Genomic DNA, 27,086 nt, shown 5'->3' on the forward strand with positions numbered 1-27,086 from the left:
AACGAATGAAGAATTTCTACTATGGCTACAATATATATAAGTGTCAGTAAACATTTCTATGGTGATAATAAAATTAATAGCTATTTTTAAATATTCTATTGTTTATATTAAATGCACATCTCGACGGAACATAGATGTCGTTGATCTAAATTCTTCGAAGTAGAGGTCGCTACAAAGCTCGTTTTTAAAAATACACACAACAATACCTTGAAATGTAACTAACTTCATTCTAAACCACAAACGTAGTCTGATACCTGATTTCTCAGACTTGTACACGATCTCGTTAACAATTGTTTGTTCCATGCCGATTTTAAAATGGAAAATCAAAAAGGAAACATTTTCGTCATATTTTGCTGAGAAAGGAAAAACGCTGTGCAAGATCATAAAAAAATTATCTGATGTACATACATAGTGAAGAAGCCTTAAAACTACGGCAGTGTCAAAATTGGTTTGCTAAATTTTATTGTTGATGTGGATGTCCAAAAATAAAAACTGTTTTAAACACTTCGTGAAGTCGTCTGAAAGATAGGGCAAAAAGTAATCGAACAAAACGAACAATTTCCTCATGAAAAATTCACACGCAAAAAAGAACGCAGTTTTGGCCAATCTATGCATTGGACTTTCGACTGTTTAACAATAGATAATCATAGAAAGCGTAAAGTTGGGAGTTGAAAAAAATGGATAGTCTTGTATTATTTGCAGAACGTGAAACGAACTAGAGTCACAATCGACTTGTTATCTTTCGAGTTCTCAACATTCCTTAATCTTCTTACTCTTGACTCATCTCGTCAATCCCACAAATTACCATCCCGAGTGTCCATTCTTGTTTCACAAGTACAGCGCCAATCGCCAACCTGCCGCGCAGCTAACCCTTCGACGCAACAGACATATTGCAGTTCGACGCACAGAGAGCTCCCTCTTCGGGAAAATTCGACGGACAGCCGTGGAACTGGATAGATCCTCGGCTGTAGCTCGGCGTACACAAATGTGGAATTCTTCTCGAGTAGGCGGCACACGTGTCAGCGCCGTAAGGTGTCACAGCTGGTGGCGGTGGGCGCGAATGGGTAGAGGTGGAGAGGAAGGGCACCGAACGAACGAAAGAAAAACCGTCGACGACGTGAAAAGAGAGGCTAGGCTGTAAGAAAGGGAGGATGGAAGAATCGAAGAGAAGAGAGACGGGAATTTATCCAGGAACGTCGCCTCCGTGCAACCCCGCGATTTATTTGCCTGGGCTAAAAGCTTGAGAGCTGTCGTGTATTCCGCGCTGGGAATACCAACCGGCGGTGTATTCTGTATTCGTGTCGTCGTATTCTCATCCATCAATTCCACGTATCACGAAAGAGTGCGGCCCAAGGAAGAAGAAGAAGAAGAAGAAGAGAGGCTGCGCTGGCTGGTGTTCACGGCTGCCACGGGCGGGAGAGTCGAAGATTTTTTTCCTCATTGTTGGCGTGGTTGTCGTCGTCGTCGTTGCCATTCGTCTGGTTTATTCGCCGCTGAATTGTGTTTCTCGCGGATGCAAGCACGGCCCTTTTCTTCGCGCACCGTGCCGCGAAAATAGGTGAACTTGCCTCCCTCTCACTCTCTCTCTCTCTCTCTCTCTTTTTCTTTTTGCTTCGTCTTCCCACCTCTCGGCCACCCCTTCGTCGAGACGCGACGTTGAGAAAACTGGAATGAACCGATCCTTGCTTGGACCGAGACCGTGCTCGTTAACCCGTTAAGAATCAGATTTCTACTTCAAGCCGTTGACGGCGTTAATAGTTCGTCGAGTTACGTTGAAACAATACGCGAGTCTTTAGTTAATCTTGTAGATCTTTGAGGCATCTGACTCCTTTAAACGAAACAATGAATTCGAAAGACGATAATCACGGTACAGATACTCCCTCCATGCATAAACATTCAAACGACTGTCTTCCAAACGACGCGTAATCCATCAGACGTAAAATATCCGCGTGTGTTTTATTGAAAGCGGACGAGATCACATTCTAACAAGCATTATGCCCGGCACAAAGCAACCGAACAATAAAGCAAACTGAAGATAAGCATTGAATCCGCAACAGTCTCGTTAAACAACGATCTCGTCCATCGAAACCACAGAGAGAACTCTCATAACCCTTCGAACTTCCTTTCAATGGTTCGAAGCTAAGTCTCTCTTACCTGTTCAGTTCAACGTTAAACGTAACAACGTGCCTTCAAACTCCGAAAGAAAGAGTATCATCCCTGTTGTTTGTCCACCTACCCTCTTTGAACCTTTTCTCGCTCAAAAAGAAAAAAAAAAAAAGAAAAAAAAAAAGAAAAGAGAGAAAAGAGAACCAAAAACGAAACGATGCATCGACCATTATGCGAAATGTGATCGAACATGTCTGTGAAGAATGGCGACGGGCTTCACTTCCGGTTGATCGAGCCGCTTCAACGCGGCTCTTGCCCCGCATAATAACGGGGAAAAACATACGGACGTCCGTTCTTTGGCTATGGGAGAGCGGATAGACCATTTTGTAGGTGCAAATTCGCATGTAAGTAGGTGGTAGAACGATCCCAACGGATTCGGTGGGCCACCGTCGGACGCTTTTAAAGGGCTTAAAGCGCGAGCATTAGCCGGCCATTAACCCTCCTGTTCACCTTTGTTCCAGCTTGATGCGTACATGCCACCGCTTCCGAGATTTGTCGGCCGAGATTGTTATTAATTATTCGCGGCGGACCGCGAGCCCCACACAGAGCGTATACCTGTAGGCAAACGAGCAAACCGATCACTGTGCGTCACGTTGCGAACGACCACCTCTGAAGGGCCACAATCGACAATTGGCCGATTCTCGATGATCAACCATATACCACGGACGCTTGGTCTTTCGCGTCGCGTCACATTACGCCAATGTACATACCGCACAATCCTGGTATGGGCAAGTGACGCACAGTGAAATTTTGAAGGTTCAATTTTGCGACTGTTTGAAGCGCGAGGGTGAAACTCTCACAAGGGAACGTACCGTAAGTGTGTGAATCATCGATTTTGATGTGATTCGGCATAAATGTAGTTTTCAGAAAAATATTTGACCCGTATTTTTCTTTTTTTTTTTTTTATCGACGATGGTGTTGAAGGGGTGACAATTACACTCAAAGTTGGGTACATTGAAGCGTATTTTGTCATATATTTCGGAAATTATTGAAGATATCCGTTTTTGCATCCGTAAATTGATAACATTAGTGTTTTTTCACTACAGATTTAATAGTGTATAACATTTTGCGAAAAAATCTTTTGTTTGAACAATATATTTAAAAAAAATGTATTTTTTACGTATTAATATATTTTAAAAATGTATTTTTAGTTCCAAGTAAATAAATGTTAATAAATGTTCCTGAATATTCGTTTATAAAAACTATATATTCAAACACAGATTACGGATAAAATGGAATCTTGATTCTTGCATTATAAAAAATTATTTTCGAATCTTTCTCGCTCGACGTGCAGAACAGTGTAAATAATTAAATAAATATTTCGTTTTTACAAAACTATTCTTCTATAATTACTAGCTTTAAACGGTTTATATATATATATATTTGTTTTCTTTGACGATACAAATTTTGATTAAGCGTTAAAACAATTAAGCTTAATTATTTCAACATAGATCGTCATTCTGAAATTGATTTCGCCATTATGAAATTGTGTATCAAATCGTTGAAAATCAGAAGAGTTCGAATATCTCTGCAATATTCACCATAGTCCATAAAAAATTTTTATAAACTTTTTCTCACAAATTTCCGAAAATAAGACAACGAACGAACTCATCCATCAATTAAAGACCAATGTCTTTCCAAAGGGGAAGAAGTTTCAGAATTTCAATCATCGACTAACCAGTAACCAAGACTATAATCCGATTACTAAAGGTTCTTCTATTTTTCAAACTTCGACAAATCGCCAAAACCTCTAATACCAGCATTCTCATTCTAATTCCGAGACAGCGTGGTTCCTCGAACCATCCTTTACATCCTACTCGACTGGCGGTGTGACAGAAAGCAGGAAAGCAGCTCATTTTTATTAAATCGTTACGGGCAAGTTATGCTCACTGGTCGGATAGCAGCCAAAGGAGGAAACAAGCAAGCCACCGGCAAAAAGGACGGCCCGCTGCGCGCCGACAATTCAACCCTGGCCTTTTCGACGAGCTAAGTTTCACCGGTGGTCGTCCATTGTCACCATTGTGCTTATCTCTCGCGACACCTGCTCCTCCGCCAAAGGAAAAAGACAATGCTGTAAAAACCAAGGCCAATCCCTCGAACATCCCATCGCCGATTCCGAGATCAGCTAGCGACGAAACTGCTCTCTCGTTTCGCGGGTGGTTACTCGACTGTGGTCTCCAAGAGAACGTTTCCTAATAAAAATTTTCTCTCTTTCTCTCTCTCTCTTTCTCACTCTCTCTTCTTTTCACTCTGTTTCTAGCTTTCTCGCGAGTAATTCGTTGAAATTTGAAAAAGTAAAACTGCTCGCGAGAATAACTGCTTCTGAGAGTTACTGTCCGAGAGCATCGTTCAACTGTTTGGGAGAAAGAAATGGAGAATAACTCTTGCCAGAAATTCTTAAATGCGAGGACCGATCGGAGTGTGGCCGTCTTTCGTCTCGCAGTAGGCTCTCCTTCATAAGGCGGCTCGAAACTGTGGGATTTTTCGGAGACAATACGACAGAGTGACTTAGTTGTTTCTACCTTCGGGACTTTGAAGAGAAACCTCAGAACGGAAGATGATCTTTGATCCGGAAACGACTGGTGGCTAGAAGGCGGTCCATGTGTTTCCTTAACTGGTGGTTTATTATGGGAATACGGAAAACACTTGAAAATCGTATTGTCAGAACGATTTTGTCTCTGTATCCAATAAGAGGATTTGAGTCGAGAACTGTTCAGACAAAAAAACAGGAAGTTTTGTCAGGTGAAGAGGATTAAAATGAGTTATGGTATTCTTTCAATCCATTTTTGGGAACATTGACGATTTTAAATGGATTATCTAATAATGATGGCATGTTCACTCGAGGCGAACAGATTCTGATTTGCGACTGGCTTCGTTTTGTAACTTCTTGCAGCTTGTAGTATGAAATACGGGTCTAACAGTAATATTTAATAACTACGCCTGGTTTCAAGTGTGTTCAACGAGTAATTTTTATTCGGTGCGCGTAATATGATATATTTTCTGTGATCTGTAATATGATGGTACAAATTCGTTTCGCATCAGTATTTGAAATTACACGACATATCCAAAATCCTTCGTCAATTCTAAAACGCATCAATCTTTAACATGATAATCTCCCTGTAGATTTCAATCCATTCCCTGCCAATATTTTCAATTGCATAGATATATCCAAGATCCACAGTCTACTAAAACTAAATTTCCTGTTTCTATTCCAAATATTCAATTTGGAAAACAACGAAAACATGTTTCTGGAAACTCTGTCTATGACAAATTTACGATTTAATACTTTATTATTTATACTACGATATAATATCTTTTTCCCCCAAATACAAATTCATCTCCCGGACATTTCAAATTCACGTGCACCTGTCCTCATCGATCTCGGAACAACTAGAACGCAAACAATTGAAGTACATCCGAATTTTCATGCCAGTTTCCCACGTTTCTAAGAATCCTCGCATCCGCCGATGACGTAATTACGTCATTTTTAACCTTCCAGCGAACCATTAATAAGATCCGGTCCTCGGGGCAGTAATCGCGAACGATCATCCGTCGACAAGTTGAATTTCAGTGGAGCGCAGACAATTTGGAGAGGCTGCGGTCTGGCGCGATTTGCCCCGAAAGTTATTATCGCCTCTCGTCGTATCGGCGTGTACAGCGTGAGATTTACACTTGGGGCGTTATTCAACGGTGGTGGATCCCGAAGGGTAAGGTCCCTGATTCACAGCCGGGGAGACCCCTCCCTGGTTACTTCGAGGGTGGTGGCCCCTCTCGAAACAAAACATATTGTCTGAATTTAATTGTGGATGGGGTGCATTAGATATTCATACGTTACATGTTCCACGACGCGTACAACAATATCGGCGGGACCCTGGTCCGTGCTACGGGGAGTCAGCACGTGCTGCACGCCCGTGGAAACAGGGGAAATAAATCTTCGTCGGTGATAAACACCGCCGCGAATCACGAGTTTCTGAATTGATTGTTTAGCAAGAGCACACTGGGATTTTTCTCTCGATCGATGTCATATCGTGATAAGGGTAGGTGTGGTGAACTGATTTTCAATCGTTTCTCGTCGACTTTTCGGGAGGAGAACACTATGGATCTTTTGGATCTGTCTGGAGATTTTTTGGAAAATTAAAAGTGACAAGAGAATAGAAATAGGATTTCAGTACGAGGTGAAATAAGAATGCAATATTTTAATCGTACAAGAATATTATTTCACTTTTATATATACGTTTTACTATACAAAAAAAAAGGCACGTCAGGTAGTTTAATTTCCCATCAAACAGTCTATACAACGCAACTCTATCGTTTCTTCCTAAAAGAACGTTGAAATTTGCTCGTACACGGGCTGGCAATTATACCTTCGTACGGGCAAATCAATGACCACCGCTAATGTTGTTCCTAACAACGGGGCCGCGCGACAATTTTCCACGGAAATTGCGGGCAAATTACGTTTTTACACGTGGAAAGAGCCGAACGAGCACGCTGTTGCTCCGACAACACCGTTTATTGGCTGAGTTACGCGAATCATCGCGTTTAATGCGGCGAGATCGCCGATGAGCTCGTTCCCCGGATCGAATATAATTTCTGTTTACAGGATCGTTCGGATCATCGAATCCGACGAACGTTGGTCGCACAGAAAATGATCAGTGTCGATGAAATTATCAGATTAGCGAGAATGGGGGGAGGGGGGAGTGGGGGTCCCGAAACGCGTCGGTCCCCTCTTTTTGGCTTGCCTCTCACCCTCTCGCGCCACTTGGGAATAAACAAGAGGCGATCGATGGACGCGAGAGAGGGTGGAATCGAGTGTCTATAGAGAAAACGGACGGTCTATAAATTCTTTTGTAATTGACGCCACTTCGCGCCGTCAGTTTGGAACCTTTTCACTGGTACGTGGAAACGATGAAATCGCTTGATTGTGCCTGTCTGTCACGATTCCATCACTTACCATTCTGATCTTTCGTTCGAGATCCTCGATTTGAGCTATGCCATTGAGATTACTATCATTCGTTCTTACTTCGCTTAAACTTCAGAATTTTCATTACCAAGCGAGAGTAAGCGGTAACGTTCAGTAATTAGCTACTGTATAATTTCTTTGTATTAAATATTTGTAATCTTACTATATTTGCGTTCATTCTAAAGTAATTACTCCATTTCTCAAAAATCTGTTCGAATACTACCGAATCATTACACGTACCAAATATATCCCTCTGTGATATAAACAGTCACTGAAAATTCGAACGCGCGTCACAGACTTTTCATTAGCAAACATGTCGTACCGTTCAACTTTCTTCTCATAGATCTCTTAAAAGCAACGGACTGCAAAAACAACCACCGCTCCCACCAAATGCAACGCGAGACCACGAGGTCCATTCTTCGTTACGCGTGCCGTACAGTGAAGTTTCCGGGAACTATTGCTATTCGTAGCTCACACTTATCGACACGCTCCCCGTGCGCGCCGAGGGGGGTGCAGTACATGGAAACCCCCCGCTATCCAACCGCTTAAAAGAGCAAAACGCCGTGAGCTACCATTTTGTAGAGGAGAGCGGGTTGCCTCGTAGATCTAAAGCACAATATCCTCCTCTTTGGTCGAAGCGAGAGAAACACAGCCGAGTGAGGGAAAAGGTACTATGCACCGCCGCCGGAGCAAGGTCTACCAGGCGAACCTAACCCAAGGGGGTAGTGGAACTGGTGTTGCTAAGAGGGGGAGAGGAAAACGTTGAGTGGTATCAAAGAGAGAAGTCACATTCTTATTTCCATTCTTAGCAGCGTTCTTTCGAATTCGACTCGGTAATATCAACGGCCACCATCTCGAATCGTCCCACCTTCTTCAACGATGTCCCCACCACGCATGGGCTGGATCGGTTGGTACCCGTGGTCGGTGCTCGCGGAGGTGGTGGTAGCAGCTACTCTACCTGGCTCCATGTTCTAGCTCGCCCACCCTCGATTCATCTCTTTCTCTCTCTTTCTCTTTCGCTACGTGTTCGGTCTCGTTGCGAGTTCTCCATCTCTGTTTCTTGCGAGGGTTTGACCCACCCCTCGCGACGATACACGGTGCATTACACGGACGTAAACAGGTCAGACTCCATTACAACGAGGGTCAAAAATTATTGTAAAATCTACGAATGAGGTTTCGTCGAGCCGTGAAAAACATTTTGGAGCACTAACATACATAGGTAAATGATTTATAGAGGAAATTAGGCAGTAATCTTCTGAAATCAAAGTAGAATCAAGTATTGCTTTCCTCGAAGCTAATCATTGCTCATTTCACGCGTTTATGGGACATTTACGACTGCTGTAGATCCACCCACGAAAACTAATTTCACGTGCATAAAAATACCATTAACGTTCCAAGCTTTCCATCAACCCTCCAACATCCCCCAATCCCAATTTCTTCTTACTCCAAACTCTTGTGCTCCGAAAAAAAAACATTTACTCCAAAAAAAAAGAGAGAGAAAAAAAAAAGGAATGCTCACGTTCCCGAACTCCGAAATTTTTGCAGAGAAAGACCGGTGACCAGCTGTCTCAGGAAGAAATCTCTCGCGTGGCGGTTGCGAGTTCCTGGAAAGAGTGGCGAAACAAGGAGAAACGCGGGAGGGTGAGTGGCAGAGGTGGACGAGGAGAGAAAATTGAAGCCACGAAAGAGGAGCACGAAGCAAGTTTGTGGAGGGGAGAATGGACGAACGCAGGATGGTTCGTTATCGACAACCTCGAAATTTTAGCCAACCGAAAGGCTTAGAGATACCGCGGTTGTTTCGCTGGCTCCGCCTCTGACAACACCCGATTGGCTTCCCCGCTCTTTTTGCCTTTGGATCCCGTCAGTAGGGGTAGACTTGTGCGCCAAGTCCATGGATCGGCGGCAGGAGTCGGCTCGTGCGTGCACACTCCCAAAAGCAACGTTCGTGAAGGCAGATTGAGCACGTCGTGCTCGTCCTCGTGCGTCGCTTCCGGACGCGACAACCGTTCCTTCCGAGACACTGTTCCCCGTGTTTCTCACGCGCTCGACTATCTGACAATTGTTCCGTTTCCCTTCTGGTGGCGACTGATGCCGTTGGACCGTGTTCAGTGTCGCGACGAGAATGTCTGATCGGTAGACAGGATCCGGGGAAAAGGAAAGTGTTTGAACCGTGGAGCATAGTGATTTCTTTTGAGACAGTGGATGGCCTGATATGGCAGTGCAGTGACTTGCTTTTACTTGGTTGTTTTCTGTTGGTTTTCCGTTCCGATCGACGTATTTTACTTAAGGACCAGAGACGAGACGAGAGTCTCAACCACGGCAGCAAAATTGAGCTGGACTTGCACCAACGAGCCGCCGGCCACTTTATGAGGTGAGTTTGTCAAACCGATGTCTATCGGTCATCTCTGTTTGTTTGTTTGTTTCGTGAGAGTGTAGCATACCCCCAAGTATCTTTGAGTCCGATGGCGACGTCGTATTATTAATTGAAATTCATTTACCAAATACTGTGGTTAAGCTGTCGACGAGCGTTGACGAGCTTTGAAGAAATGGACATTTTGAACAATTCTTCTTGTATATACATACAATGCGGTCGAATGTAGGTTCCGAGACATTCGCGAAAAACAAAACACGTTGAGACTCGTTTATCGCGATCGTGAGCATAATCAACATGTTTGGCTTAGATTATTGTATACATACGCTGCTACAGACACAAATTTACAGACAAGAAAAAGTTGTTCAAAATGTCGATTCTTACAACATATTGATTTAGAAATCTTTCAAATTCGTGAAGTGAATACACATCGACAAGTTCGCCAAATATTATGCGCACTAAGTTACTAGTTAATGAATATTCGCAAATATAACACGAATTTAATCTTATCGTGTAAACATAATTTCCACTGTCGTGAAACATTCACGCGAATGTTTTCAATCGGCCTAATCCACTTTCGAACATACCTATAAACACGAGCTATATTTATCAACATGGCTGGCAGGCCAATTAGTCTCGATATACCTCCAGCAAAGGCCAAACTCTGGACCGTGTCAATAATTCGTTTCTCCATGGCGAACGTTTCACTTGTAGTTTCGTACGTAATTTTTCGAAATAATAGTATGTCGAGTACGAATAACGCTCAAGCCTTTTGCAATGATTTCCCCACCTCTGGCGTTGGGATGTGAAGCGAAAAGTTGCGCTCGTCACTGCGAGAACGGCTAAACGAGCGTAATTTCGTCCACGCGAGATAGATCTAGCTGGCTCGAGGCAATAAATTGCCGCGTGCACCGCTATTGTCGTTCGTTGCCTAAACATTCAATTAGCACTTCCTAATCCCCCGTCGCAGCTTGTCAACAGCCATTACTTCCAGCATCTTCTCTCTCTCCGTTGAACCACCACGGAGCACCCTTGGGGCCTCTCTAGAGCAGCCACGCTGCTCCGTTTCACCCCCGTTTCTCCCCGTTCCACCCCCAACCGCCGAACGTCTCTCTAACCAACGTATCTATTAATCCGGCCTGAATGACACTCGAGGGTGGCCCCGGACCCGAGGGTGATTCTAACCCTACAAAATCGTAACTACCGCCCCCGGGGTTAACTCCCTCAACCACTACAGGTTTTTTTTCTTTTCTCTTTCTTTTTTTTTTTTTTTTTTTTTTTTTTTTTTTTCTTAATGAATGCTCAAGGAGATCCGCGTAATTGTGTTAGTTCGAGAGGAGAGAACACGTTGAGGGAGGAAACGAGAGAGAGAAAGAGAGAGATTTTGGTAGTGACTGGGTTTTCGTAAGGAAAGAGAGAAAAGGTTAAGAGGGAGAGCACACCCTAAACGAAGGGTGACATTTAGGGTAAAAAGACGGGAGAGAGAGAGAGAGACAGAGAGAGAGAGGAGAGGCAGTAACGCGGCGAGATTGGTTAATGGCTTTGATACGAGAAAAGGATAAGATTAATTTGCTTATGAATCAAAGAGCAAACGAATAAGCAATTACCGGGACCGTGAGGAGTGGCTGCACGAGTGCCCTCGCTCGGTTCTTCTGCGTGTCGCTGGCGCACAATTAAAACCGACGAATACGAATGTTGGAACGCGTGTACGTATATGTACGCGTAGGATTTCACGCGTGCCTGTGCGTTCGTGTTTGCGGATTACTGCCTGAAGTTATTATACCAGTGACCGGCACAAATTCCCTTTTCACGCGATTTGTAGATGAAGGATTTCCGAGAATGCTGCTCTTGGATAATTATAGGTGTCAGCTTTTCGGTTTGATTGACGGTACACTCGCGTTTAAAAATTTCACCACGGCTTGTCATATTTATCGCCGAATAATGGGACATAATATATTGTAAAGTGTGAAACTTGTAGTATTGTGTTTGCTGAGTGAGTCTCGGGTTATGTTATGCCAAAAGTTGTAAACAGTAATACTGATGTAAAAGAGCAATATATAATATTATGTGATAAAAGAATATGTACACAGTTAATATAACTACGATTTTATTAAAAAAAAAATTACACATAATTCAAAATTCACAATTTGGACTAAATATCGAAATTTTACGAAAAATTGGTGCTCTACAATCTTTGAGCGAGACCGTTGTTGATTGTAATTTAATTCGAATAATTTATCAAGAAGTTTTTGAAAAAGAAATCTATACTCCTATGATGTCTTCAGATAAATACTTGAATTATCCTGCAATTTTTGTTTTGTAGATACAAAATAGGACGCGATATTTTAAAAGTGAGTAATTACGATTATCGATTCAATACTGTAAATTAAAGTTCACACTTATTCGCTCTAATTCTTCTTCCAGAAAGTCCTCTCCGACATTAACAGCGTGTAATTTTTATTTTTAATCTTTCATGCAGAGGCATTTTGTTCCTCTTTGGCGTACCGTTTCGTTTTGGAGTTGTTGTTTCGCGATCGGCTGTGAAAGGCGAATGTTTGCGAGTTTGGTCAAGTAACTTGTTGCGCCGAGATGAATGAAACGATGATTGATGTAACAAGTCTGTCAATTTGGAAGGTTATTCAGCACTTTCTTAATGATTTTAATCTCCTTCTGACAGAGTGCGACGTTAGGATTCGCGGCTCCTTAGTGTCGGTGAAAAGAAAATTGCCAGCGAGTCGTTTGAAAGATTGTTTGCGACGGTACTAATTTCGTCCATAGCTCGTACAATTGGAAATTCATGTCCAACGGTGCACAAAAATGAGAACAGGGTGGTAAATTGGGCATCAGGAAGATTGATACGTTCGTCGTTTAAAACTACATTACACGTGACGCGAAGTGTTATTCAAAATAATTTTACACACTTCGGTTATGTTCAAAAGTTGCGTTCAAATTCAATTTAACAGTCAACGAGAGATGGTCTTTACTTCCTTCTGATGTTACTTCGCGTTTTCAACCAGTTCTTCAAATCAAATTTCTAATAATCCTATCACAAATATACTTGCTGGGAAAAATACTCGAAAAAAAATTTATCGAATAACATTTGTCGTAAATTATTCTATCGTTTACTTCTAATTATATAATTATTACAGAATACCATCAATTTATTTCTAATCACGTTTCCAGAAAATTTGAAAGAAACATTCCATGTAAGTAAATTCAAAAATGCACTTTGAAAGGATAACTTCCATCTAACTGCCTACGTTTCTAAATTTCAAGCCAGACTTACAACATTCATAATGTTTATAAAATTTCATAACTGATTAATATCTTATCAAAGGAAAGTATCTTCGTAATTATCCAAACTCAAATCCAAATTGTCGAGAAGAGTTATCGTCTCTGCTTTCACCGAGCCATTTCAACAATACCCCAACGAAAAAATCCTCCTGAACTTCATCGAAATCTCCGTAACATTCGGAAATTCTAGAAACGTGACGACCTTCCTCAGACAATACTAGCTCCTACCGGACCATCTTTTCACCGAAGATGTGTCCTAAACAACCCGGCAAAGGACTAAATGACGTCGCGAAGATCGTAAATCACCGTCTCTGACACTCTCGAGACAATAGACACACACAGTGTCGCAGATCTTTGCGTTGGTGTGCGTTGGTATGGTGGAAAGGGCGCAAGTCCAGGAGTAGTCTCGCTAGTTTGGTCCGGTCAGTCGGACTGTCGGTAGTCGCAGTTGTTTTCACGTGGGCGTGTCTCCCTATTAACGTGGCCGTTGGTCTTACTAATTGGTGGCTGCGTTTAATTACAGAGCCGGCGGCAACATGTGCGACGGCTCGTTCACGGAGACCTTGCGCGGTATGCAGGGTATGCCGGGTACGTCGCCGCCGGGTGGAGCGGGAGTCGGTCCCATGGGGGTTGGCCTCGGCAGCCCTCTCGGCTCCGCCGCGAAGAAAGTGCAGGTAGAGCACATCAAGAGGCCGATGAACGCGTTCATGGTATGGTCTCGGCTACAACGGCGGAAGATCGCCCAGGAGAATCCGAAGATGCACAACTCAGAGATCTCCAAAAGGCTCGGTGAGTGAGAAAATCTTTTTCTTGATTGAAATTGCACGCGTCCGTGTCCAAATTCTCTTGCGAGGAAGAAACTTTATCGTGTATCGTGAAATTTACGCAGACAACAGTTTTCAAAGAATCGATTCATCGATCAGAGTTGCGCTCATCGAAGAGTGATAGAAGACAGTATTAACGATTGTACGTGGAAGTTTACAAATTTTTGAATCGAGGAAAAAAGATCATCTCCATATTCTCCAAGCGTGCTGATATACTTGTCGACCAGGATTCGAAATAAACATTCGTACGATCCGAAATAATTCGAGTGAAAAAACTCCGCGTCGACACAAGCGTGTATCGCGATTCTCATTATCCGGAAACCAGCCGCCGTATACCGGCCTCTTGCTTCTACGTGCAATTAGTGAAACTAAACCTACCGCTGTATAAAAAGACACCCAGAAAGTCACCTTTCTTACTCCGAGGGAAAAAGAAGAAAAAGAATATTTACGTAAAAAGTCGAGCAACCAAACGGCACACATTCGAACAATCAAACTACTACAATTTCTCCAGAACTTATACACACACATATACGTACAATTTTTCGTAAACACGAGGCCGCGAGAACGGCATCATCCTCAGCCATTCAGGCTTTTAAAAATCGCTTGATTGCTCGCGGTCGGTTCGGCGAGTCTCGCGACACACGCTCGGATTATTCGTTGCTCACGGTACGCTGAGAAAGGAAACGCTGAGAAAGACAGAGAGAAAGGAGGACAACGAGGGTCGGGAGAGGGAAGGCAGTGTAGCCGTGATGAAAAAAAAAAAAAAAAAAAGAAGAAGAAGAAGAAGAAGGAGATAAAGACGAACGGGGACGAAGGTATTCCGGTTGGTATTTCCGTTAAATACCCGGGAATCGACAAAGCCCGTTCCCGCAGCCACCCCTCGAAGCTTCTTTATCCGTCATTTTCTTCCTCGCCTCGGATCTTCAACCCCCCTCCCCCCCCTGGTTTCTCTCCGGCGTTCCCCCGGCGACGACGAATAAGGGAAGTGCCTGCTCCTCGGCAAAAATGATGCGCGCACGCTCGAACCACCTCCCTCTGCCGCGGGATTCCACCCCCTCCGTTTCCTCTACCTCTCTCTCTCTCTCTCTCTCTCTCTACTCTCTTCCTCCACCCTTTCGATCTCTCTCTCTCTCTCTCTTGCTCTCTTTCTCCTTCCATCCTTCGCTTCCACCCCCTTTTTTCTTCTCCAGCTTGCACCCTTTGTCGAAGCGACACTTTTTCGTCGCTCTTTTACCGCCATATCCCTGGCACCGCGCACATTTCTGCTTGATATACAACCCTCTTGCTACCCCTCTGCTCGCCTCCCTCCTTCCTCCACCGCCACCCCCTCCCCCCCCGAGTTCCTCGTAGCTGGCTTGTCGGAGCATTTGCAAATTTCATCCTGTAACCACCCTCTCGCGTACACTTCCACCTCCGTTTCCACGACCCCGCGAGTCTCTCCTTCTTTGGGCTTGCTTGTCCCTTTTCCACCGTGCCATTCGCTTTTCTTCCTTCCTCGTTCTTCTACTCTCCTCCGTACTACAAATCGACAAAAGATTCAGAGGAACCGATGTACACCGAGGGGAAGGCTCTAACGGTTTCGCTCGTTGGAATCCCGGCTGTGGAATGTTGCTGCGATCCGCTTTCCTTCAACAGCTTTCTCGCGGTTTCCAGGGAAAATGTTAACTCGCGAGCTCTAGCGTCCTCGCGTGCAACGATTTTTAGGGTTGATATCGATAGGAGTTTATCGCCGCGGATGAATGAAATTTTGACTGATCAGAAACGATTGTTTGTGGAATGAATTTTTTGCTGTTTTTTTCACTCGAAAGTCCTAGCTTCGAAGTTTATTTACACATCGACTCAGCTTTCTTGTTGGCAAATAAGACTCGATATTTATACTCTTTTTCAAAAGTTTCTACTATCGTATATAATATGGAACTGTTCTTGAGTTTTACTATCTTTGAATAGTTTTACTATCGTATGTAAAAATAATGAAAGCTTTATACGATACATTTGTTAATACATTAGAATTTTACAAAGTCTTTGTTATATTATTTGACAAAATAAACATAATGCTTGTTCTAGAACTCTTGAGCGGGTTTACACAGACTTACAAATTCCATTTGATGAGATTCTTTTAAAAATTTCTCTAAAAAAGGCAAACTCAATCTTGTTAATTTTATATATCGTTTCGAAATACAGGCTACTGTGATGAAAACAGCCCGATTTTTTCCATTTAAATTCTTCATTATGTGTAACAACTAAAAGTTTCCTCCATTCTTCGCAACAATCGAGTAAATCGTTTGGAGAAACACAAAGTGATGAATAAGGGATGCAACGAGGAGACGCGCGAAGTGGTCAGTTATTTACTCGTTGCCATAAGCGCGTTCGAACGCAAAAGCTGTGCCGCAGTTGACCAACCGTTTAGTTGGCCGTGGCTTGCAACGTGGAGTGCAAACTTTTTAGTTGTCCAACTAACTAGTTGAATGCACGCGCGGCTTCACGCACTCTCTCTCTCTCTCTCTCTCTCTCTCTTTCTCTCTATTCTCGAACCAACTGAACAGTTAACCAACTAAAAGTTGATGGTATTTGCCAAGCCTGAGCAAACGCGCGTGCTTGTCCAACGCCTCGAAATTGTTTCTAAATGGGAATTTCGATTCGGGATAAAAATCAACTTTCTTGCAGCAGCAGCAAGATTTGATACGGGAAATTACCACTGTCGTTGATTTTCTTATGAATCGTCGCAAAGTAACAGTCGTTGCTTGCCAGAGATAAATTAAAATTTCCAACATAATTGACAACCCATTGAAACTCAACAATCTTTCTAATTATAACAGTTCCCTCTACATTTTCGTTCTCAACTCAGCGCAAAGGAGCAGATTGCATTCTAATATTCCCCCTTTCAATAAAAAGTGTCATTGTAGATCATCCAATGTTAGCAAGAAGATCGAATCACACCTCAATGTACATTATCCAGCTATAAAAAATTCCCAATCACCCATCCACGTCCCTTCGAACTTCAATCCAACCGACTGAAACGAAAGCCAACGACGACAAAACTCGAAACATCAAATAGTCATCCGGCGAATGCGACTTCTCGCAGTGGTATGTACATTCGCCGTTGAAGCAGACGTATTTAATCAAATGCCCAGGACTCGTAGCTCGAAACTCGCATCCGCATCTCCGCGAAGAATCGATGAAACCCGACGTTCGTGATCAACGTAGCGAACAAGCTGTCGCGTTTTCTCGCGCGTTTGCTCGCGCGATGTGCACGCAATTACGATCACGTCGGCGGTACGTGTAGACGTTCGATGAAACGTCATCGACAGGCAACGTCGGTTTTACGACGTCGATTAGCGGACAAACGTCCGCGTTTATCTTCCCAGCCGTTCGTTCGGACACGTACTCGCGATCCTCCGGCGAAAACTATGGCGGAAGCGAGATTGGAGCCCTGTATCGAGCACGCGAGTCCAACCGGGGGAAGCCAATCTGGTTATTGGACGTCCCCGCGTTCCTTCACGCGCAAAACTTCTCGTTCCTTTCTCTGCGTGGACGACGGTCCTTTCTCTAGCTAGACGGAAGGTTTTACTCGGTTCGAGGGGACACCTAGGGTGGCAGGGGGCCGTATTTCCTCTGAGACGAGTTAGGGCGGATGTTAATTGAATGAGAATCGATTAGACCCACTGTGGATGGCAATGAAAAGTTTCTCAAGGGTTTCGAATTCATGCTCGAGGCACGGGGTAGATTTCGGTGTGGTGCTCGGGAAATTTATATGGATATTTTGTTTTTCAGTAGCTTTTCAACTTTTTTGCAAATGTGAAGAGATACATCGAAATGGATATTTTGTCTCGATTGTTCTAAGAGCATTTTAATCTTTGCGAAATTTTGGATTAGATGTGAAAAGGTATTTTAAGAATCTGAAAGCTAGTTAGGAATACAGGTATTGGATAAATTTTTTTTAACTTTGAATCTTTTCAAGTTTTGCCAACACTCGTCTCAGAATTATTTAAATAGTTGCAGCAGTTAATCAGACTTTCTTGTTTATTAAGTGAAAAACGATCTTATTCACTGCTACTAACAAGTCAAAAATCTCGCCTCGTGATAATTTTGAACACTTATGAGTATTTAACGCTGTAAATATTCGGCAAGTTAAGAAATTAGAGATTAAAGTATAACACAATACTGTGCTAAAAAAGTTGGTAAATATATTTACTGCCTGTCGATCCAAGTTGTAAAAAGTTTGTGTCGATTACGCATGAATGTCTTTCTTGCAACTCTCTCTCTCTCTCTCTCTCTCAGAATCGCGTGAATTCTGTTACGCAAAATTTCTATGTTTCTATCTCCCTGGACGAGACGTTTGAAGTAATTCGCAGTACCGTGATCGTCCTATTCCTAACTCAATTACTCAGAGGTGATTACCGAGTAGGTCTCTCGTGTCTGCATCGATCGTCGTAATTCCCCTTCGTGTGTCCACCGCTCTCCTTCCTCTTCTTCCTCTCTAAAATACTTTACGGTGTGCATTGTCGCTCCTTAAAAAAAAAAAAAAAAAAAGAAAANTTTTTTGAGAGAGAATATGAATTATTTAAAATCTGCTCAAGAAGCAGACATGTAACATACATGTGGAAATGATCTTTTCTTGTTCCACGTATTTGAGAAGCAATTTTGAAAAAGATTAATCGCGTAGAAAGGAAAAAAAAAAAGAAAGCTTGGAAGCAATAATATTTTGAGCGATTTAGTCTAACAAATGCCTGTTAAAACTAATCATCTTCAAACGAGACAAATTTGTCAGGGAATGTACGGAATGATGTTGAATTAATGTTGAATGAATGCACGTTAAATGAACGTCAATTAAGTTCAGAAGGATGGTTAACGTTGTACATGCTTATTAATAATTATTAGTAATTTCCTGCTATTAAACTACTTTTCCTGCATGAAAAATCTATTATTTTTACGTAAATTTTGAGAAAATAGATTGGCCAAATTTGCCAAGAGAGAACGTAATCAAGGAGAGAAAGTAATCAACAATCGTAACTGAGATTAGTAGTAGTGAATCACAATAAAATACGATTATGCCTACAAGCTTATTATGTAAATGCTTTTATTGCACATGTTTAGCCAAATGATTTCTCAAAGCAAAGATTTAAGCAATGTAAAAATATTTCAAATGAAGAATATCATGTAAATCATCTGGTTCGATAAGTATGTGAGTATATACTTACTAAAACATTACTGTCCAGCTATACTATTTCTCTAGTTACGATAAATATAAAACTATGACTTGGTAATTTACAAAATACCTTTCCGTTCGTGCAAGGAGCAATTTCTCTTCTTCATATATAAAATTCTTTCACATCAAAAATGGTATAACGTGACAATTATGAAAATGTGGACAACCAGAAGCAAACCTTTTACATTTAAACGATACTTACTCTTTTGAATTAGCTTCTAGGCTGCGCCTACGTAATTCTTCAATACTGTGCCCAGTCTGTTGTTCCCATGCTAACTTTTCAGCTTCAAATGCTCGTCTCTTCTCCTCTAATTCACGCACTTGCTGTTCCAAGGAGCGTCGCATTTGTTCGTGCCTTCTTTGCAGCTACGATAAAAATAAATTTTTCCTTAAAATTAAAACAATTTCATATAAAAATGCACATAATAGTCAGACAACACTTACGTCTGCTTCTGAATCTTTGAGTTTTTGTTTCTTTTCTCTGACTTTCATCTCAAACACTTGCTCCATATCGATCTCCATTTTCTTCATTTTATTATCGTGTTCCCTCTTCTCTTCTTCCAACTGAGCCAATGGATTCCTACAAACGTACGTACAAATGATTCAGATTTAACAATATTTCATCGCGCGAAGATACATATTTCATGAAAGTTTTATATTACCAATCATTTAGGTTACATTTCTTTGGAGGGTAAGCTATCTACATATATGGGGAATTGCAAAATAAAATTATCATAATAGCTTCAGACTTGACAAGGATGGAAAAATTAAAATGCAAGTAAAAAGAGGCAACGTTTATTGAAAATATGGGCTAATATGGACTAAAAACTAAGTGGATTTGGATGTTGTTATATGTTCAATAGTACTAAAAATAACTAACACAAAGGGTTTATAGCCACTATAATGCAATCTACTTATTTGAAGTAAATGTTCAAAATCAGAGGGTTCACTATCAATATAATCTGTGTAGAAGTTCACACACATTGCATAAGTCAGATTTAAAATATTGATGTTAACATCTCCTTAAATTATTCCCCCTTATCTCATTAAATTTCAGGCATCCTTTATATATCGACAGGGTGAACCCCCCTTAAAGTAAATAAACACGCAGAAAATAGAAATTGAAGAGGCTTGTGCACACAAAACTATATTACATGATCCCGGTCTTATTAAAAGACTTACCACACTGTCATGAAACTGTTCATCACTCCTGGAGGGCACAAACTAACCAATAAGAAATCAGTATTAACATTTTACGTGTAAGATATACTATTAAAAAAAGTGTTTTCAGGATCACTTTCGTTTCTAGCCTAAATTACAATGTATTAATAAGTTGACTATCATATATCTGATTCAAACATACGATTCATAGAGGTAATCTTTATCTTTTAATAGTTTGCATGCACAAGCTTTTTAAACTGTACTATATAAAAGGAAAAAAAAAAGAAAAAAAAGAAAGAAAAGAAACGAATATAAAATTACAAGTATTTAGTATTGTCTGCTTTGAAACAAAATAAAAAAAAAACAAAAAAGAAAAAAAAAGAAAATAAGAAGAAGTCAATTTTGTTTTCTGGGATCTTCAAATACCGTTAATCTTCCTATTTTTAGTCCTAGTATACATATTAATTACACATGTTTCTTTTTCAACAGTCTTACGTTGTAAATAACCGTGTATGAAGGATACACTTACTTATTGGAAACTTTTGTTGGTTTTCCATCGACTCCGATGCCGGCTAACGTGCGACATCGAAAATTCTCATAGTGCACGTTGTTTGTCACGTCTTTCAAATCTTGCAGATGCGTTCTGATCACCATGTTTCGCAGCGCTATGAAATCGCAGTGTTCCAAATTTTCCACTATAGAGTGAAGAAAGAAAAGAAAAAAACAGACGTGTTATTTCCTCGAAATTTGACAAAATCAAAAAAAAAAAAAAAAAAAATATGAAGAAACTCCCCGGAGTTGTATACCTTCTGCAATCCCCCAAGGATATTTCCTTCCACGAACTTTCCTGCCATCGTGCTCGACCACAGTATTTGCACCCACAACTGCGAACGGTACTCTTTCTCTGAGAACTTTGTGCAGTTTATTTTCTTCCTCCTCCTCCACTTCCGGGAATTCGTAAATTTTGATCTTGTGTTGCGCTATCTCGTTCAAAATCTAAAAAAATCAACAGCAAGGAATTCTAACTTCAATGTTCAAAGATTTCATTTCCTTTTTTCTTTTTTTTTTTTTTTTTCTTTAACAAGCTGATTGCTAAAAATACATCATTAACGTATTAATAATTTGAGTAATAATTTAGACACGCCATCGGCAATGATCGTGCAAAGCAGCGAGAGGCTTTAACAAGTTTATTCGTACATCGATATGTGATTACAACCGGTTTTACTCTCAATAATAATGATAATACGAACCTGTTTCTTAAAATGAGCACATTCATCTGGCGTCATGGTGTCCGCCTTCGCGATGACAGGTATAATGTTAACTTTGTCGTGAAGACGCTGCATAAACTCTACGTCCAACGGTTTCAAACCGTGACCCGAGGGTGCGACGAAGTACAGGCAACAATGTACTCGGCTGTCTGGGATCTGCCGTCTCACAACGCGAGACTCGGCGTTCAGGAACTCCTCGTATTTTGATTCGATATATTCGATCACTGGTACCCAACTGAAACGAAAGTATCTTCTGTCATCCCTGTAGTTTAATTCTATACACAACTGAAGTGCAATTCATATTATTTGGAATGTATCTTGAACTTTATAAATTATAATTTATTTGTACATCTGGTTCCAGATTATAGAATCCAATTCAGAGAGAGAGAGAAAGAAATAAAAATATCTTCTTCATCTCTGTAGTTTAATTCTATACACAACTAAAGTGCAATTCATATTATTTGGAATGTATCTTGAACTTTATAAATTATAATTTATTATTTATACATCTGGTTCCAGATTGTAGAACTCAATTGAGAGAGAGAGAAAGAAATAAAAATATCTTCTATCTCTTCATCTCTGTAGTTTAATTCTATACACAACTAAAGTGCAATTCATATTATTTGGAATGTATTTTGAATTTTATAAATGAAAGACCTTATTATTGATACATCTCCACATTACAGACTAAAGGATTAATAATAATAATAATAATAATAATAATAATAATAATAATAATAATAATAATAATAATAATAATAATAACAACAATGATGATGAATAATAATATAAATAAAATAATTATCTTATTTGTGCGATGACAAGGTGTAAAAAGTGTAAGATATAACAAGGTGTACAACTTGAAAGATATAATAGCAAGGTGTAGAAATGTAACAAGATGTACAACTTGAAATTACCAATTGCTGTTATCGACTGCATCGCCAAATCCAGGTGTATCGACGACAGTCAGAGTGAGATTTACACCGTTCTCCTTCAACAACACTTTGCTAGTCTCTACGGCTACGGTTTTCTTAACCCTAAGGCTAGGGCCAGGATACTCGGCACTGTATATATCAGAGAGGAACATCGAATTGATCAAAGTTGATTTTCCTAGTCCGGATTCACCTAGAACAGAAATTAATTATTAAGAGTACGGAGAGTGATAACGGTGAGAGAATTGTATCCAAATAGAAAAATAATTAAGAGATAATTTGCAGAAAACAATTGCTATTGAAAATAATATTTTGGTACATAAGCGTCGTATCTTTAACGTTGTTTTAGGGGACAGTTTGAAATACCAAACGGTACCCTGACCTTTCTGCACGCGTACCTTGAACTGACCAAAGTACTGCGCCTTCTCTCCCTCTCAAGGATAGGCGTTTGAATTGCTCTATTTACGGAGAAATGACTGTGTTTATCTTGGTACTAATAATAGCAGTATCCCGCCTATATAGTCTCGAATTTCAAACTTTCGTCAAGTTGATGCTTGATAACTTTCCCATTGGAAAATCACTTATTGTTAAACTAAAGTTTATATAACAAATTTGAATTCTAGATTTCAGAAGAAATTTATACGACTTGTACGAATTTGATATCCAACGAGATTAGACTTCAGAGACAATGACAGGCTTAATTTCAGAGAGGACTAATAAGCAGGAACAATGAGAACCGCTATTGCTTCAAGGCAACCCTAAATTCAGTTGAGTTGTAGTAGTAAAAAATGTTTTGCACGTGTCAGGCAGATGCAAGTTCACGAGGCAGTATCCTCAACGAAAATTGAAATACCAAACCATGAAGAAATGGATCTCCCTTTGTCTCTCAATCTGGAAAGCTAAAGAACGAAAAGAAGGAGGGAAGAGAAAAAACAAACGTCCATTGTACGTTCATTTACACAATGGACATTAACGAGAAGAGGGACGTAGGAAAGTCATAGTATGCATTTTTTACGCCCCTTAAAAAAAAAAAAAAAAAAAGAAAACGAGAAACGCGCCGCGCAACTCGCACAATGCGAGAAACGCATTTTCACGTGTTGGTTGTACGTCGAAAAAAAAAAAAAAAAGAAATGAAAACGAGGAGGAGAAGCTCGTTGGACACGCGAGGGGCGGGGAGGAAAGTCGACAAAGAGAGGTGGCGGATGTAGGTACGTGCAAACACGAAAACCGAGAGATTGCGAAACACATGGTCGATGAAGATAGAAAGAGTAGGCGAGGGTGGCGAAGGGGTTGGGAAGAGAGAAGACTTGAGAAGGTAGGAGCAAAGCTTTCATCGTAATGAAGTATTTTTGCCGGTTCCCGGTAGCCTCTGTCTCTCTTTCTATCTATCTGCCTCTCTTATTCTTCTCTCTCTCTCTCTCTCTTTCTCTCTACTTTTTCTTTCTCTTTCTTCTTCAGTGTCGCTCTTCGTCCTTCCTTCGTTCTTTCGCCTGCGTTAAAGAAACGACTTGTCGGTTTTGCGCGCACTCATCGACGTTGAAACGAGCCAAGCAGAAGGAGAGGGACAGTCAGGAGAGCGGAGGAAATATTCATCCTCTTGCCGCGCTTGCCGAAGGACAACCCTATTTAACCCTTGCAGGCCGCGGAGCGAGCATTTTCCACGCTTCCCTCCCGGCGGGCATCCCGATCCCTTACCCTCACCATTCGCCGTCAGAGGAATCCTCTGACGGGCACAAATTGCTTCGGCGTTTTGTGGCTTATCTGGTTAAACGGTGGCTTCTTCACTTTGTTCCGTATTTTTTTATTTTTCGTTCGCATTCTCGCAACGTGCACGGCAATTGAAGTGAAGCCGAGTTTTCAGCTTTGGGTGATGGCGTGGTGGTGGGAGGGTGGTTTCTTGTGATGCGGTGTGACGATTGCTGAAGGCAAGCCGGAAAGAAATGAAGGATCTTTTGATGTTCCTACAAAAGGATTTTCAGGAGGAAATCTAATTTATTAGCTCGATTTATGCGTGTTTGAATTTCCTCTGATTTTCCTTTTCTGGCGGGGCGTTTAAATGACCGACGTGTGCTCATCATTTGAAATCTGGATGGAAGAAGGAAAAAGATTTACGAAGATTTTGTCAAAGGAGAAAACAGAAAGTGTATGAATTATTAATTGTATATTAGTTGTGTTCAATATAGTATTACTATTGTCATTAGATTCTGTTTTCTCGCTAGTTCTATTGTGCTATATATTAACTCACTTGACTCACAATATCAAATCTTGGTTGTAGAATTTTTGTAGGATTTTTGTGACAAAAGTTTTGGCTTGACTTCTTCAATTGCTAATATATATTTCGTCTATTATTTCAATGTTTCTCTTTTAACGCCGCATTGATACTGAGGAAAAGTCACGAAGCAAGAGAAGTTGAATTCTACTCTGGGTCAACTGTCCTATTCAATTTCGCAGTGAGCAGAACAATTACCTCTTTATGCGAAAGATGCAACCTTCTTGCGACCATCTAAAATTCTTCATTACACGAAAATGCACAAACTCATCGGAGAGATGTGCATAAGAACCACGAAAACTCTATTTCTCAAAGACGAGGCAACCGTAATCCCGAGGAAAGTGGACGTAATCGTGTCTAGGACACAGAGGAAGCTAGAGAGAGAGAGAGAGAGAGAGAGAGAGAGAGAGGGAACGAGTCTAGAGGGAAAGAGAGAAGGCTTGTACAAGATTCGCGAAGAAAACAATTCGCGGAGGACCCCGACACTGCGATCCTATAGAATCGCGTGAACAATGCCGCCCTTGCGACAAAGGAGGGAGCACAAAACGCCTGCACACAGGTACACGCGCCGCTACTCTCCTCCTCGCGTTCTTTCCTCCTTCTATCTAGCCCTCCGTCTCCGCGTGATTAAAAATGATCGTCCCCAAGCAAGCTTAAAGCTCTCGCGGCTAAAAGCACGACTCCTCTCTCTCTCTCTCTCTCTCTCTCTCTCTTTCTCCAGTTCTGTCTTTCTTTTTCTCTGTCGCTACTCACATCAAATATAACGCTTGCTCGTGAAAAATTTCGCCTGGACCTTCCATGTTCGAGAGCAATTTTCCGTTTGACAGTTCAGAAGGTTCTGATGATTAAACTGCTGGATTTTTACATGTTTGTGAAATGCTCGGAGATTTCAAAATTCTAGTGTTTAACTAAAGACGAAATAATTGCCTCTGTCTTGGCCCCATTTTTTTTTTTTAATTATCCTCGTATAAATATAAAATTATAGTCGCATAAGCATCTGTAGTTCGTCGATAGTAATTGCGTTAATTAGATGAAAGGAGTGTGTAGAAATTCTGAATAACGAGTTCCAACAATAAAAGGACATCGTGTGCTGTAATTGGTATTAAAGAGCAGCACGGAAGTATTAAAGGAAACATTGCGACACTAAAAAAGGAAGAGAAGGAACTTGAAAATGTCTTGTATATGATCGGCAGAAATAATAATGAAAGACACTAGAAAGAAAAGTGAAATTTCCACTTTGAGTTGAGGAATGTTTTAAGATCCCAAGTAATTTGATCTTAGAGAGTTTCCAATGTAAAATCATAACAAAATGTATCGTGATAATATCACGTGTACGAATTATACGGCAATAATGGTACATTATACGCATTAACTGATCTAATGAAAATGTTTTCATAGAAACAGCGTACGCACTATAAGATAAAACTATATGATTAACCTACTCGCGTCACGGAAAATACGGCAATAAATTAAATCTCGTTGCACCGTCGAATTTCCCTTTTAAACAAGACACCATGACGCCTGGCGCAGCGATGATCAGCATTTTTCCTTTCACAATGCTATCATTGCGCATCTAGAATCGCGTATTTGCCAACGAAAGACGAACAGTTTGTTGTTGGAATTATGTTCATTGTACGACGAAAAAGAAGCACGTTGTTCCACGGATAATAACGCGGCCTATTAATCTACAATGTGTACGGCTCATTAATACGTCCAGCAGTCTTCCACGTCGAATAATAGATCGTTAAGGCCGATAAACGGGCCATTGTTCCATGTCGGCGACCACCTCTCTCGTCGTGAACCTATCATCGAGATAACGTTACTCCAGGCGTTAATTTATACGGTGCAACATTTCTGACGTGGATCACGCATGCATTACTTTGTCCATGAAACATGATGGATGCGTAGGGAAATGATCGTCAAAATGAAAATAAAAGAAAAACAAAAATATAGATACGTAGATATGTAATACACTGTCCTTTTATATTTCTTCGTTTCTCCCGTTTTCTTCCCCTTTTTTATTCGTTTAATTGCTCGATTTTCCGGCTGCATTGTTGGATATCATTAGCTCGTTAATTGACATGAGCGTCGGCGGTAACCAATGCTGCAGGCAATTAATTAATTAAAGTGTTGAAACTAGAGAAAGAAACGTACAACATTTTTACTACGGTAATGATGTGAAGTGTCAAATTAACCATGAAGCGTTTAAACAATTTTAATAAAAAGTCCATGAAAGTTTCTGCACGTCCCTCGAATGGTTGTTTTCCCAAAAGCTCACAATTAGAAGCAGGATTTTGATACCGATTGTGAGAATTGGTATCATTTTATATCAAAAAGTACAGTTTATTTAAATAAAAATTCACGCGATGTACGTGGAAAGATTTACGAGGATGACAGTACAACAATGACATTACAGAAATATACAAAGTATGGTTGTTAAAACTTGCGCGGAATTCAACTTTACACTACATACAAAAGAAATATATAAATCTTGCAGACGCATCGTCTCGACTGTAAGAAGCATTTGGTTCTACAAAATTGTCGCAGCTTGCAACTCGATGCTCTTCTTTTTTTTTTTTTTTTTTTTTCGTGATAACTCAAAAAGTACATATATACATCATACATACGTAAGGTT

General features: G+C 40.9%; 2 protein-coding genes across 3 annotated transcripts in view; one reads left to right on the top strand and one right to left on the bottom strand.

Annotated features, from left to right (window-relative positions):
- The window catches only part of LOC122529561 (transcription factor Sox-19b-like), an 81,132-nt gene that overhangs the window by 30,120 nt on the left and 23,926 nt on the right, over nucleotides 1-27,086 (top strand). Inside the window, exons 2-3 of the mRNA XM_043655820.1 lie at nucleotides 8,672-9,497; nucleotides 13,315-13,580. Of these exons, the coding sequence (XP_043511755.1) occupies nucleotides 9,493-9,497; nucleotides 13,315-13,580 (271 nt within the window). The 5' untranslated portion in view covers nucleotides 8,672-9,492. The remainder of the gene's footprint in view (nucleotides 1-8,671; nucleotides 9,498-13,314; nucleotides 13,581-27,086) is intronic.
- On the bottom strand, nucleotides 19,020-22,518 carry LOC122529560 (protein peanut). 2 transcript variants are annotated; one of them, XM_043655818.1, is made up of 8 exons: nucleotides 22,479-22,518; nucleotides 22,168-22,375; nucleotides 21,233-21,485; nucleotides 20,789-20,978; nucleotides 20,512-20,677; nucleotides 20,004-20,045; nucleotides 19,266-19,401; nucleotides 19,020-19,187 (listed from the first exon to the last, which is right to left on the bottom strand). In XM_043655818.1, exons 1-8 carry the CDS (start codon nucleotides 22,501-22,503, stop codon nucleotides 19,020-19,022), a joined length of 1,188 nt encoding a protein of 395 aa, XP_043511753.1. In that variant the 5' UTR covers nucleotides 22,504-22,518. The 2 variants fall into 2 exon arrangements, with proteins under 2 accessions (XP_043511753.1, XP_043511754.1); XM_043655819.1 differs by lacking the exon at nucleotides 20,004-20,045.

This window comes from Frieseomelitta varia, unplaced genomic scaffold, assembly GCF_011392965.1.
Source record: "Frieseomelitta varia isolate USP_RPSP 00005682 unplaced genomic scaffold, Fvar_1.2 scaffold_293, whole genome shotgun sequence".
In the NCBI taxonomy this organism is placed as follows: domain Eukaryota; kingdom Metazoa; phylum Arthropoda; class Insecta; order Hymenoptera; family Apidae; genus Frieseomelitta; species Frieseomelitta varia.

Excerpts from the sequence above, each read along its gene's own strand:
- LOC122529560 (XM_043655818.1), bottom strand. The coding sequence starts at position 22,503 with ATGTACCAAAATATTATTTTCAATA. Across the intron at positions 20,979-21,232 it reads GTGCTCATTTTAAGAAACAG|ATTTTGAACGAGATAGCGCA; the intron begins GTTCGTATTATC and ends TGATTTTTTTAG. Across the intron at positions 19,188-19,265 it reads TCAAAGATTCAGAAGCAGAC|CTGCAAAGAAGGCACGAACA; the intron begins GTAAGTGTTGTC and ends TTTTTATCGTAG.